The sequence below is a fragment of the Cheilinus undulatus genome, linkage group 18 (genome assembly GCF_018320785.1).
Source record: "Cheilinus undulatus linkage group 18, ASM1832078v1, whole genome shotgun sequence".
Lineage (NCBI taxonomy): Eukaryota > Metazoa > Chordata > Actinopteri > Labriformes > Labridae > Cheilinus > Cheilinus undulatus.
In genome coordinates, this window is record NC_054882.1 from 34,231,454 (window position 1) to 34,245,752 (window position 14,299).

Consider the following 14,299-nt stretch of genomic DNA (forward strand, 5'->3'; position numbering starts at 1 on the left):
AAATGTGTTGTAAAAAAACATATTAATGAAAATCCCATTCAGTGGCCCATCATGCCTTTCACAGTTTTCTTTTGCTGCTTGGCTGAGTGGCCTGTAGATGATAAAATAGCATTCCTGTAGATCTGATTAATGAAACATAATAACAATTAATCCAACATTCGTGGTATCACTGTAACAATCCAACTCTGGAGAAGGTCAACCTGATGTTCAAGTTACATGTCAGGAAATGCTGACTACATTTTGGATTCCAAAGTCAGACAAATCTTGTCCTCCTACCATATGGCTTGCAGCCATGGTGTTGTCCTACACAGCTCTGTGTTTCAGTAGGCAATTATCAAACTAAAATATAAAAGACTCCGATTTAAAGGTTTATCTGTGGTGCATAACAGTGGCTCTTCAGCACTGCAGTTAATGGTCTGCTTTCCTCCTCAGTGCAAAGTGGATGTGAGGTGTTATGGAGACTGCCCTTGATGCTGACTGTATCTGTGATTTACCACCCTGATGTAAACAGACACAGTTAACAGATGGCATTGAAAGCATCTTGTGGGAGAGCGTCTGGTATTTTGATCTATAAACTGGAGATAGGTTACAGGTAGGCTGTGTCATCTCAAACGTACATATTACCAGTCAACTAAAGCATCATGTGACCACATTCAACACAGGCATGTGGGTTTGAACCTGCAAAGAAGTACTGCTAGCATGGCTATCATTAGCCGCACTCAGAAAACTAATTCCACATCTTTTACCTGCGGACCTGCAGATTTCAGCAGGTTTTTCTTGTATTTGGTCACATTTTGTGCCTAATTAGATTCAAGATTAGCCACCTAGTTACATCCTTAGTTTTTATTGATAGCTTTCAGTCATGTGACCTGTGCAGAAACATGGAGTGTGAAAAAGCTTAATACCATAATACCAGCTAATATGTTTACTATGTGAAGCTGCAGTGCTGGCATTTTATTCTCCACCTCTCTAAGTTTGCATCATTGGACAAATTGAGATATTACTCTCAATTGTAAGTTTTGGGAACTCTGGACTCTTATAGAGCATAAAACAAGTGACTCCATAAATATTCACTCCCTTCAAGTCAGTATTAAAGGTCATATTTTATGCAAAATATACGTTTCAGGCTTTTCTAACAAAAATATGTGCCCCTGGCCTGTCCACAATCCCCCGGAGAATCAGAATCCCCCTCCACCTTTTAGAAAATGTGTGCTGAAACAAGCCGTTCTCAGATTTTCCCCTCATGACGTCATGTGGGGAGTTAGGTTGATCCTCCCCACTTGGAAGAAAGTTCCACCTCCCTTTCCTGATCCTCCTCTTAGATTCCACATCCATTAAGCAACACACATTTACCGAGAGGGGCGGAGTCAGGGTGGAGTCAAACAGCTCAGTAATATTTAAAGGCATAGACACATAAACAGCTTGTTCCAAGCAAAGCTGAAACAGAGGAGTTTTTAGGCATACATAAATCCAACACCGGAGTGTTTTTTCTGCAACAAACTTCACAGGCATGTTTTGCGGAGCTCTGAGACTGGTATAAACTTGCCTTAAAAGGGTAAAATATGTGACCTTTAAGTAGATGCACCTTTGGCTGCAATCGCGGCCCTTAGTCTGTGTATAGGTCTCAATAAGGCTTGCACATCTGGATACTGCAACTTTACTTCATTCTTCTTTGCAAAACTGCTCAAGCTATGTTGGGCTGCATGGGGATCAGGTGTGATCATCCCTTTTAAAGTCCAATTACTATTAAATGACTTATAGAATAATAACTTACTGTTCTATTGTTTATATGTTGAATTTTGTATAATTAAATGAAATGTATGCAAAGTTCCTTCTTCTTCTCATTTGTAAGAGATGCATGTAAACTTTAGGTAAAACTATTCCTTTATCCTTTATTTATTTTTGCTAATAGCATAATAAATATGATTGTTTAATCACATTTCCTAACATTTTTTTGCTTTCTTTTCTCTGCACTCTGTAGCACATTGGCACATGCAATAATGGCTCCAATCACCCTGACTTTACTCTGTGTTTAATATATTGTTGCAGTACTGGGATGCGGTCAGTGTGGGCAACAAATCTTTTAACAGAGCCCCTGTGATGGCAAAACGTCTCCTCCATACTGAACTGTGACTGCTGGCAATGAGCTCCAGGCTTTTAGTACCATTGCTGTTGCAATGAGAGAGATCCTCCGAGATTCCCTCCTGTATCTCCCAATTATCACATTATGTCTGTGCGGGTGTAAGGGCGAAAAAACACGCAGGCCCATTAGTCTTTCACCTCCTTATCACATGCTGGCCGGGCTTTTCACCCCTTGTTGAGCTTAATGGATCTTCAGGGTCGTCAGATTTTGAGTAAAGACTTACCACAATTAAGGGAACAACTCCCCTGGGTCCTAAAGATAGCACAGTGGACCCAGCATGCATATTTTATGTCTTTCTCAGCCTTATAGTCTCTCAGCCTTTTTGAGTCTGTCTGGATTGCTGGCTTCTGCTGTGATATCAGGAAAAGAAGACAAATTTTGATTGAGAGCTGACCGGGTGGGTGGATCAGAGCTACGAATAGTGTGTGTTCTTCAGAGTAATGAGCAAGACTGAAGGAAAGCAACACCTCTTACAGTATTTTCACATTTTTTTCTACAAATAGACTTCTAGCCATGAATTGTCTTAGCTTCTTTTTCATTTTAACAAGATCAACTTAAAATGCTGACATCTGCATGAGGGGGGAAAACATGTCAGTAATTATGCAGCTTGGATGCTAAATGCCACCATCATCCGCCGTACCTGCGCCTCAAAAGGTCCATTGTCGGATTGCGCGGGGCACATGAATAATTCAGCATATGTGTGAGGGTTTGTGGGGGGTGGTGAGTTTAAGGGGGTGTTGACCGGGTGGCGCGTTGGTGCTGGGCTTTAAGTGGGACCACACCATCTGTTTCCACGCCTAGGCAGGGCCAGCGGGGACTCCTCTTGGGCGATGCCAAGGCGGCTCGCTCCCTCCGTCGGGGCGGACCAACCTCCTGTGCCACAGCAGACGTAAGGGATAATGAAGCCCTCTGTCTGGTCGAGGAATGGGTACGTTTTCCTCAGAGGGTTGATGGGGTTATATTGACACTTAGACAGGTGGAGGAAAACAAGGTGTACAGCAGGTAGCTAGCTCATTAGTCGCCTGTCGCTGCCTGCTTTGGAGGCTTTCCGGCCTTAGCAAAACAGAAAGTTTACCCGTTGCATAAACATCCAATTTCCTGTTAAGTGCTTGAGAATCAGCAAGCAGGTTTATACTTTCATGACGATGTAGTCTGTCAGGAGAACATCTGTGGATTGAATCTTTGCCAGCTCTTTCTCGTTAGAAGTTTTGACATTGAGTGTTTCAGAGAATATAATCAGCAAACTGTGATGTGCTGAAATGACCTTGATCTTTGTTGTTATTAAAATGTAGCCATGTTAAGAAAACCAAAAAGATAAGACAAAAACAGTTGCAGCTCTGTTAAAAAAGAAGCTCCATGTTCCTGTTTGACAGTCTGTTACTTTCTGTATCTCTTTTACAGTTTGAGTCTTTCCAAAAAGATGTCAGTGCTCCCTACCTGCAGGAGGCTTGATCAGAGGCGGGGGGATCATGGGGACAATGATGGGCATGCTGCCATGTTCCTTGCTGCTGGGGGTCGAGGTGGACGGCGTGGTGGAGGGCTCTGTGACTCCGTTCCTGGATGCTGGCAAAGACAGGGAGCTGTTGGCTCGGTCCGGAGAGCCTTCGCCACTCTCTGTTGAAGCTGGCATTTTTGGCAACAAGTTTTCTAAAAAAAAATTGAAATTGAGGGAAACAGAAACCATCAGATGCCACGAAACACACAAAAACAACACAATTGTAGCTCAGGCAGAAAATCTTAAAGAAAGAGTCACTTTAACTGGAGGCAAGATTTAAAAAGATACGATTTTTAAGCTTCCCAAATTTCATATCTAATTTAGCAATAGAGAAGTAAAGCTGTGACAATAAAGTCTGTGTCTACAGCATGTAGGTACAACTGTCACTATAAAGATCATAATCAATTTATATTTTTTTTTACACAGCCCTTCAAAGAGGAGAAGACAAAATAGTAGGAAAGCCATAAAGGATTCAATATTAAATGATGAAAAAATCTGTTGATATTCATGTTCAATCAATTCTTGTATTCAGCAAAGGAGTGGGGAAGTAAATTCTTTTATTTTCTTAACTGAAATTAATGAAACGAAGCTGGTGAGCGCAATGATTCACGTTTGACATGCATCTTAATCAAATCACATCCTCCTAAATTAGTGGTCTATTTAAGCTGCAAGATTTCCATTGTCCTCGATCAACACTGTGCTCTTGCATTCAACTCACCTCCAGCATCCACCTGTTAGCTCAGACTGAGGGTTTTACCTGTTATCTTATCACTCCTTAAATTATGCAAGTAAAAATCTACAAGAAGTGAATAAGTCGGAGCCTGACGCCAAACATGTTATGTTGCCATAATAGATGCTTAAACTACAACGTGAGATTATTGGCCGAAATAGTCTTCAAAAGCCCACCCTGCAAAGCTCTATCTGGACTGTCACCATTTAATCCAACACCAGGTAAACTGTGACATCAGTGCATTGAACATGGTAGGAGACAGGACTACACAGCACACATCGCGCTTCTCTAAAATGCAGACATTGAGTATTAACCACAGGTGATCAGTGACTAAAATCCTATTTATTCTGATAAGTCAATACCAACCATATTCCAGATTTTTAATGAAAACAGCCTACAGTGATTGGTGGCCTATCTATCAGGACATCCTGTAGCCTGCTCCCCTCAAAACAGTGTCAAACAAAATTAGAGAAACTCTTCATAGAAACCTTCAAATGTTTTAAAGATCTTCATAAAAAAATGTGCTGAATAGCATTTTTAATTTGTCAGTTCCTCAGTTGGAGTTGCTGGTGCTGCAAAAACATGTTAAAAATCTGGGTTTGTCTCTGCTCAGCTAAATGGTCGGATGCTGTTTTAAAGCACTACGATAAAGTGCATGCACTAAAACTTTGTAGATGAGTCAAAAGGTACAGCTTTATGCATGATGAAGATGTGAGTGTTACGGTTGTTATCACCTTCACTTGGGGTGGAAACTTTGTCAAGCTAGCGCAGACACACTGTCTGTTATTCTGAATGTTTAACATGGATTGTTAGAATCAGTAGGGGATGCAGAGGGGATTGGACACACCTGTTGCGGGGGCAGGCAGAAGTAGATGGCACATACTGCTGGAGCAGGCGGTGGCAGGATTAAGAAAAAAGTCCTGCACACTGGTGAGCAGGGCTCTACTTTGCAAGATGGATTGGCCTGATGACAGACATGGAGTCTGGCTGATCCATTTGCTTTGCAGGGTTGTTAAGGATCTGAGGACTGGAGACGCTAATTTTGGAGGTATTGAAAGGGGAATTCTTTCCAATTCTTGATTGATGTACACTGTATTGCCAAAAGTATTCGCTCAACTGCCTTGACTCGCATATGAACTTAAGTGACATCCCATTCTTAATCCATAAGGTTTAATATGGAAGGCTTTCCACAAGATTTAGGAGTGTGTTTATGGGAATTTTTGACCATTCTTCCAGAAGTGCATTTGTGAGGTCACACATTGATGTTGGATGAGAAGGCCTGGCTCTCAGTCTCCGCTCTAATTCATCCCAAAGGTGTTCTATCAGGTTGAGGTCAGGACTCTGTGCAGGCCAGTCAAGTTCATCCACACCAAACTCTCTCATCCATGTCTTTATGGACCTTGCTTTGTGCACTGGTGCACAGTCATGTTGGAACAGGAAGGGGCCATCCCCAAACTGTTTCCACAAAGTTGGGAGCATGGAATTGTCCAAAATCTCTTGGTATGCTGAAGCATTCAGAGTTCCTCTCACTGGAACTAAGGGGCCAAGCCCAGCTCCTGAAAAACAAGCCCACACCATAATCCCCCCTCCACCAAACTTTACACTTGGCACAATGCAATCAGACAAGTACTGTTCTCCTGGCAACCACCAAACCCAGACTTGTCCATCAGATTGTCTGATTGAGAAGCGCGATTCGCCACTCCAGAGAACACGTCTCCACTGCTCTAGAGTCCAGTGGTGGCATGCTTTACACCACTGCATCCGACACTTTGCATTACACTTGGTAATCTATGGCTTGGATGCAGCTGCTTGGCCATGGAAACCCATTCCGTGAAGCTCTCTACACAATATTCTTGAGCTAATCTGAAGGCCACATGAAGTTTGGAGGTCTGTAGTGCTTGACTCTGCAGACAGTTGGCGACCTCTGTTTGTAGAAACAGTCTGCATGCCTAGGTGCTTGATTTTATACACCTGTGGCCATGGAAGTGATTGGAACGCCTGATTTCAATTATTTGGATGGGTGAGTGAATACTTTTGGCAATATAGTGTATATCTTAAGTCACTCAGCAGTGTGGGGCTTCTGTTTTTGTTAGTAATGTACCATACATTCTCAATGGGAGACAGGTCAGTCTAGTACCTATACTGTTTTACTGTGAAGTCAGGCTGCAGAATTTGGCTTGGCATGTTCTTGCTGAAATCAGCAGGGACACTCCTTCTAAATAAAGCATATGTTAATCAAAAAAGCCAGTGTACCTGTCAGTATTGATAGCGCTCTCACAGATGTGCAAGTAACCCATACTACTGGCACTAACACACCCCCACACCATCACAGATGCTGGCTTTTCAACTTTGCATTAACAATCTGGACGGTCATTTCTTGTAGACATATGGACTCATCAGACCACATAACAAACTTTTGGTGCAGACGCCATCAAAAATATTTTTAAAAATAAAATCAAGTTAGTCAGTTTGAACATTAAACCACTGTGTATGTTGTCTTTGTGCTATTATTAATTTAGTTAAGGTTGCAAACGACTTGCAAATTACTGTTTGCAATTTTATACAACCTTCCACCATTTTTGGGAATGGTTCAACATGTCTTCCAGGTCAGTAAGGCCCAAAATGATTGCACCATTTGATTAATTTAAATAAAAAATGTTGTACATGCAGTGATCGTTTCATACCTTTGAGGACAGAGATGTGCTGTGGAGTCTCCCCTATCTCCAGGTTGTCTGAGTCTCTCAGCTCCACCTTATCATAACCGTACCAGCCCAGCAGCTCATTCATGGTGTTCTCCGCAAAACTCTGTAAAACAAACATTTCAATGTTAAGACAAGGATCTTCTCACTTCACTCTGTCTCAAAGATAAACACTGCTGCAGTACTGATAAACAGATATCAGGAACTAAATAGTAGCAAATTAATGGATAATGTAATAATATTCTATAGAAACACATTTTATCCTTTCAAAACTCTTAAAAGTTGAGAATCAGGAGGAAAAAAATGCAACTATGGTTCATTGTTTTACTGCTTCTCCTGAGTCCTTGACTTTAAAACCAGCCTTTTAAATTTGTCCACAATGCCACATTCCTCCCACTAATTAGGTAGACATATTACAAACTAGTGCAAAATATAAAGCTGCTTCCTGAGAAAACCATTCATTTTTTTATTTCCAGGTCTCCTTTGTCAGTGCAGGTCAACCTAATTGGGTCGAGGTCTGTCCCAGTGCTGCGTTGTCTGCACCCAGCCAAACTAATGGTCCCTCTCATGGCACAATAAGAGCGGGGGATGTTATCGGAGCGCAATAAAGACTGAGATAAGAAGCCTATCACGGCACTCCAACCAGCATATAGAGAAGTTATGACGGCACAAAAGAAACCACAGCAGAGAAGAGGCACAGTGAGGGCAGAGATAAGACATTGAGTCATGATGATGCTTTAATAGCTCGTTCAAAGCTCTCTCTTCTTTCAAACAGTTTATTTGACTGGTTGAAAACAGTATTGATATGTCTCAATCCAAATATTACAAAGCAGTCAAATGAACCTGGATGGCCTGAAGGTGAGAACCCAACAAGGCCATGCAATAGACATTTATTGTTCATTTTACACCATCAGAGGAGTGGTCAGATGCAAAGCAAGCAGGCTCCTATCTTGAGAACAGAGTGGAACCTGGTTTAAATTCTAATGTCTGTGGTGTCATGTGTCGCTAATATTTAGAGGGCATTTTAGAAAGATGGATATACAACAGCTGAGCTTGTTCCATACAAGCATGTTGCACAACTTCTCAGTTTGAAACGTTCAGAGAGGATTTATGATGTGATGCGAGAGGGCTGTGAGATGGAGACATTTGTGACCAAAGCTGGTAAAAACTCTTGCAAGTCGTCCGAGGTCATTTTTGAGTTTTTTTACACATCATGAAAGCGTATATTCCAAGCTTTCTACTGGTGTATCATACACCTTAATCTGAAGATATTTCACAAAGATATGCTCATTTGAATGTTAACTTCTAGTTCCTGTTTGTTCAGAGAAAACCAGGCTCAAAGTTTCAGGACTTCTCCTACCTTCAGGCAGGCCAGGTGATGGGCATGAACAATAGAGCCACATTTACATAAAGTCCACCCAAACCAAGCTTCTGAATCGACTGGTGACGCTCATCAAAACATTCCCATAGGAAATCCGCCTTCATCAAACTTTCACTGTCGAGTGATCCTGAGTCTGTTGATAATTCTTGCTGCTTCTTCATCGTCTCTTCTACTTTTCTTCGCTGCAGGGTTCATCTTGAGGCTTGCTGATAAAGGTGATAACTAGAAACAGCTGTAGTTACGTGCCGACGGGGGTTGGAGTTTGAGCCATGCAGTGTTTGTTATTGTCCATCTCAATGGGCGAAACTGGGGACAATAGCAGGCTGAGTGGCCAATTATCACCCAGCAATTTCGCTTTCCCCTCCCCTCAATCTCCCCGCTGAAACTACGAAAAGAGGGCATTTTTAAACACAAAATGAACGCTTTTAAATATCACATTTGTGTTACTTTTTTCATCGAATGAGTTGTTTAAATGTCGGACTTGCATAAAATGAGAAAAAACGAAAAATGATCATTTTGAAGAAAATGACTTTGTATCCATTTTTCTCAACCACCGGAATGCCGACTTGCAGGAACTTTATCTGGATTTGGTCACATTTTGTCTGAGTTTCTGTTTGATTACAAGCTCCATGTGTTTCACGCAAAACACATGCAAACAGACTGACATCATTCATATGAAAAGGAGTTAAAATTTTAACCATCCTTGCACATTGAAGGGGACATATTATGCAAAAATCACTTTTTCAGGCTTTCCTAGCAAAAATATGTGCCCCTGGCCTGTCCACAATCTGCCCGAATAGCTGAAGACATCCTGTGGCAACTACAAACATCGGGGATTTCTCTGGCTTTGGAAATATTTGATGTATTCATTTTAAATTTTTTCATTTCAGAGAAACACGTCTAAATATTGTAGCTCTAATTATTCAGCAGACACATACAGGAATGACAAATCTGTTTCAGAACAATCGCACTGACCAAGCCACTTTGTGAAATATAGCAAATAGCGACTGAGTGTCTTGGCCAAGGATGTATCAACATGCAATAGCAATAGCTGGGGATTGAACCAACAACCTTCCTGGCTGCAAGATGACCAACTCTTCCCACAGTCACCCCTGCAAGACTGCTATATCTATATCCATTTCCTCTGTACAAGCTTCCCACAAAGCAGTAAATAATGGTTTGTGCTTAAAACAGAACCATAACCCTGCTAATGCATACAGCCCATTATCTCCATCCACTTCACAGCTTGTATAATTGCAGAACTCATTCACTGATCCCTGTATGGTAAATGCTTCAGCTACATTCTGATTATAAAGCATTAAAACTAGATTTTTTTCAAGAGAAGAAAAAAAGGGCATTGGCTTACTGTAGGATGTATCAGCTGTAATTATGTGTGGTAAAATGTTATTCATGGGTAATTAAAGTATCAGATTTGAAGACAAACCGATCCTCTGTTCTGTAGGTCTAAGTTTGTTTAATACTGTTGAAAACTTTTGCATATTTTAGTTCTTTAATGAGAAGCAGATATGGATAATTTTCAATTTATCTGTCAAAAGTATTGGGTATGCACACACCAACAGATTGTAGGTGGTTTGACCAGCAGGCAGAGGTAGACAAATATCTGGGCTTCATGCTTGAAAATGCTTTAAGATGTAGCCATTGTAGATGTGCATCATCATGATCCAGAATAAGATGTTTATTTTTTTTTTTTTATGTACAAACAGTGCCTTTAAAAAGTATGCACCCTCTTGGATGTTTTTTGCTTTTTTTGATTTTATAAATCAATCGTTGTGGATATAATTTGGCTTTTTTGACCCAAAAAATTCAAAAAACCTCTTTAATGTCAAGGTGTAAAGAGAATTCTACAAAGTTATGTCAATTAAATGATAACATTAAATGTAAAATAAGTTCTTGTATAAATATTCATTCCTTCAAGTCAGTATAAATGCACCTTTGGCTGCATTCACAGCACTGAATCTGTGTGGATAGGTCTGTCATGAAGCCCAGAAAGTCTATTTTCAAGTAAATTATATTTGGGTAGATCCCTATGTACATACTTAAACAGCAAATTTGTGCATTTCTAAGTGGTAAAATTGAATTTTAAAACTAAAAACTGACATTTCATTGCAAAAAAGGATATTGCATTATTTGGGTATTTGGGTATTTATTTGGCTTAACATTAGTTTTATATCAGATTTGTGTACGTCCCGTAGTTCTCTGGCTTTGGTCAAAGAAAGAAGATGTTCACTCGCTATGATTGCTTTCAGCTTGATTGGTGGGGTTCTCATATTAGTCTCTGCATTGGGCCTCCAAATGACAAGAATCACTCCTGCTTGTAATCCACATTTCGATGGCGTGCTAGCTCTAGATCAATCTGACAAGACAGAAGTCAGTTCATCACTGCAGCCAGTCCACTTAACTTCATTATTTCATCATGGCAGCTTTCACTCATCAGTCACCTCTTCAAGCTGTTACATGTCAATTAAAACAGCTCCTGTCAATACGTCAGTGTGTCAGAGCCACCCAGAACATCTCACTCTCCACTCTGAGCTGTGAACTAAATTTAACACAAAAATATAGACATACACATCCAAACAGAAGATGTAGAAGTTATCATTGAAGGAAAAAAAAATCAAATGCGCATCTGCATTTCTGCTACTCTTAGCTTTGTCCCCTATATATTGAATATTTCCCTCTCAAAACTCTAAAACATTTAAGTCAAGTGTTAGATGATAAAATTTTATATTTTAGTCTTTACTTTCAGTCAAAACTGTAATCTCGCCACACTTTTTTTCAGCTATGCTGTAAAATTAATACAAATGAAAAAAAAAACAACTAATATTAATGCACTTTCAATATTTCAATAACCTGACACGCCAGCAGAGCAACGAAACACGTGACGTAGCCGCTAGCTACTGAGGAATAACGCGAAACATGGCGACTATAGACATGTAAGTACTCGACTTCTGTCGTTTTTGAAAAGAAAACAACTCACTGCTGTTTTTTGTTCTTCTTTTAATGAAGACATGTCGTCAAGTTCTGATAAAACTGGCACTTTAACAGCATCCACGCTAAGTTCTTCCAGCATAATTCCACCGGCCTCTTGCTGCTGCCTGTTTACGTCACGACATCGCCGCGCCTGAAAGCACTGCCCCGGGCCCAAACAGTTCAGATGGGAGCTTTGCGAGATGGATTCGCCAGTGAGAAACAAGGAAACAGGCGTATCTATTTTCTTTGCAAGGTTAAATATTCCCTTTTTAAGGTAAGTATGGTACTTTTCTGTTCTATTATGAACTTACATCGTTTTAGCTCAGCACAGATGATGAATATCATGCTACTGTGATGCTGTGTTTGTAAATGTTCATGTTTAAGACTTAATACAGACAAATGAAGAAGGCAGCAATGCATTTTTCCTGGTTCTTTACTCACTGCTAATACTTCCTTTTTAAGGGTACAACATGTATATATAAATTTTTTTTTTCCAAACATAGGTCAAAAATACTTCTGATTTAAAAATTTATTTTAAATTATTGAAAAGTATTCTTCGGTTTTGCAAGGCAACTCGCATCCCCCTCTCAGTGTCTCACGACCCCCTAGGGCAGTGATCATCAACAATGGACTGCTATTGTTAACTTTTTTCTTGAAGGTTAAATAAAACCTCCAACCTAGCAACCTATCAAACAAGAAGCACACAAGTATTTTTGTGATTTGGCATGGTAAATGTGAACTTATTGTTCTTATCTTAAGCTGCAGTTTTTCGTATCAATTTTCCACATAATGCCCGTGCAATTTCCCTTCCTGAGAATCTCCACAGAAGATCTGTTTCTTGCATGTGTTTTTGGCCAATCATGACAAAGAATATTAGCATCAAATTCAGTGATAGACACCATGAGGGCTCAAGAAATATGTAGCAAAAATATTTCAATCGCCCCCTTGTGGCTGCCTGCAGTATTGGTGATAGGGACTGGTCTCACTGTTAAAGGCTTAAAGTTCACTAATTTTGAATTTTTTTGTACAAAAATATTTTAATTAAAGCAAAATATTGATTTCGTTTTAGGCTGCCCCCCACAGCGTCTGTCTAGAAAAAGCTGGCCCTTGTAAAAATGGAGTTAATGACCCCTGCCGTCGGGGGTCCTAGCCCTTGTGTTGAGAACCACTGTTTTACAGTACACATTGTTAAATGCTCATTTTGTTCCAACAAATCAACAAGTTGCTCGTCTATTTCTGATGTCAGTCTGACTTTACGCTTCACATTTACGATCACTGCCCTGGCTTTGTTTTTGTTAAACTTCCTCCTTTGGCCAGCTTGCTTCCTGATTGGCTATTGCTCCAATCCATTCTGCCAGGCTGTCCTTAGTGCCCACCCCACATCAGCGCCACAACAAAATGAAATTATATCGTATATCTACAGTGCTGCCACACAAAACAAGAATTCCCGTCATACATATTGAGCATTTTTAATATTTAAGATCTCAAGCCAGAGCGCCTCCAATCAAGTACGATGGGGAAAAAGTCACCCTTGACGCAGCACGGGATAATCTGTCACAGTAATCTTATGTATCATCCGATAATTGGACCTTTGCAGACTTTGGTCAGGAGGGGGGATTGAGGCTGATAATCAGCATGATTATCATGTCGTGAGTGGCCTGCCGCTAAATTCAAAATATCTGCCAAATCCTCACTGTTGAAGGGTCAAATTATATAATCATAATACATCAAATAATTATTTTTCAATGATAATTTCATCACTAAAGATATGTCTTATCATGACAATTTATTACTCAGGGTTCACTTTTCTGAGATTAGTTAGAAATTGTTATTTGATAATATAACTATGTGAAATGCCATGATTGACAGCTCAGATCATGGCTATATGTATCTGCTTCAAATTAGCTTAATCATTTGTAAATACTATGGACCAAACTGACCTGAGGGATCTTTGATGTTAATTCAGGGAGTTAAAAGTGTTTTGCTCAGGACAGGACTTCTAATGAAGTGGAAGTCTGCCATTGCCGGGGTGATTTTGCATCACTTCATTACAATGAGATCAGGCTGAGATGTGTGGCACATCTTCACTTGTCTGAACACTTGATATCATCAACAATTATTTTCTATAGTCACCTCTTCACACACTTTTTCAGATGGCAGGACATCACTGCCATGCAATAAGTGCATGTGTAAAATGCACATCTGTGAACCGGTCCATGATATTTTTTACCAAGAGGATGAGCTGAAATCTAAAGCTCTAAATTGGAAGAGTCCAGATTTCTCTGCAGTGTTCTCTGCTGGAGGAAGGCCTCGGCTATTGATTTGTGATTTCCTGTGGGTGGAGAGAGATTCTGAAAACAGAATTTAATTTGAACAGATAGATTGAGGCTACAAGATCTCTGTGTATTTTAGGAGTATTTCAAAAATAAAAATCACTCGGCAGTCTTAAAAAGACAAGAAAGAAACGTTCCTCTAACAACTTAAAACAGTGTGGTGTGTTTGTCAGCCAGCATGAAGACTGCCTGAGTCTGCAGGTTGGTCCATACAAATTCAGTTCACAGAGCAACAACAAAAAACAGCAGTTTGGATATTGCTCACAGTGGTTTTAAAAGTTTAAGTGAGAGCGTTCAAATGGTAATGAGTCCACATACAGACTCGACATGATACATGTGTAAGTGGGAGACTTGATTTATTAAAGGTCACATATTCTACCCCTTTAAGGCAAATTTATATTGGTCTCAGAGGTCCCAAAAACATGCCTATGAAGTTTGTCGCTGAAAAAACACTCCAGTATTGGATTTTTGCATGTCTAAAAACCCCTCTGTTTCAGCCCTATACTGTTCTGGTTTTTGGGGGGATTGTA

General features: G+C 40.2%; 1 protein-coding gene across 1 annotated transcript in view; it reads right to left on the reverse strand.

Moving 5' to 3' along the window:
• The window catches only part of sobpa (sine oculis binding protein homolog (Drosophila) a), a 96,865-nt gene that overhangs the window by 57,533 nt on the left and 25,033 nt on the right, over positions 1-14,299 (reverse strand). The window contains exons 2-3 of the mRNA XM_041813384.1: positions 7,053-7,173; positions 3,581-3,790 (exon numbers count right to left, since the gene is read on the reverse strand). Coding sequence (XP_041669318.1) covers positions 3,581-3,790; positions 7,053-7,173 — 331 coding nt within the window. The remainder of the gene's footprint in view (positions 1-3,580; positions 3,791-7,052; positions 7,174-14,299) is intronic.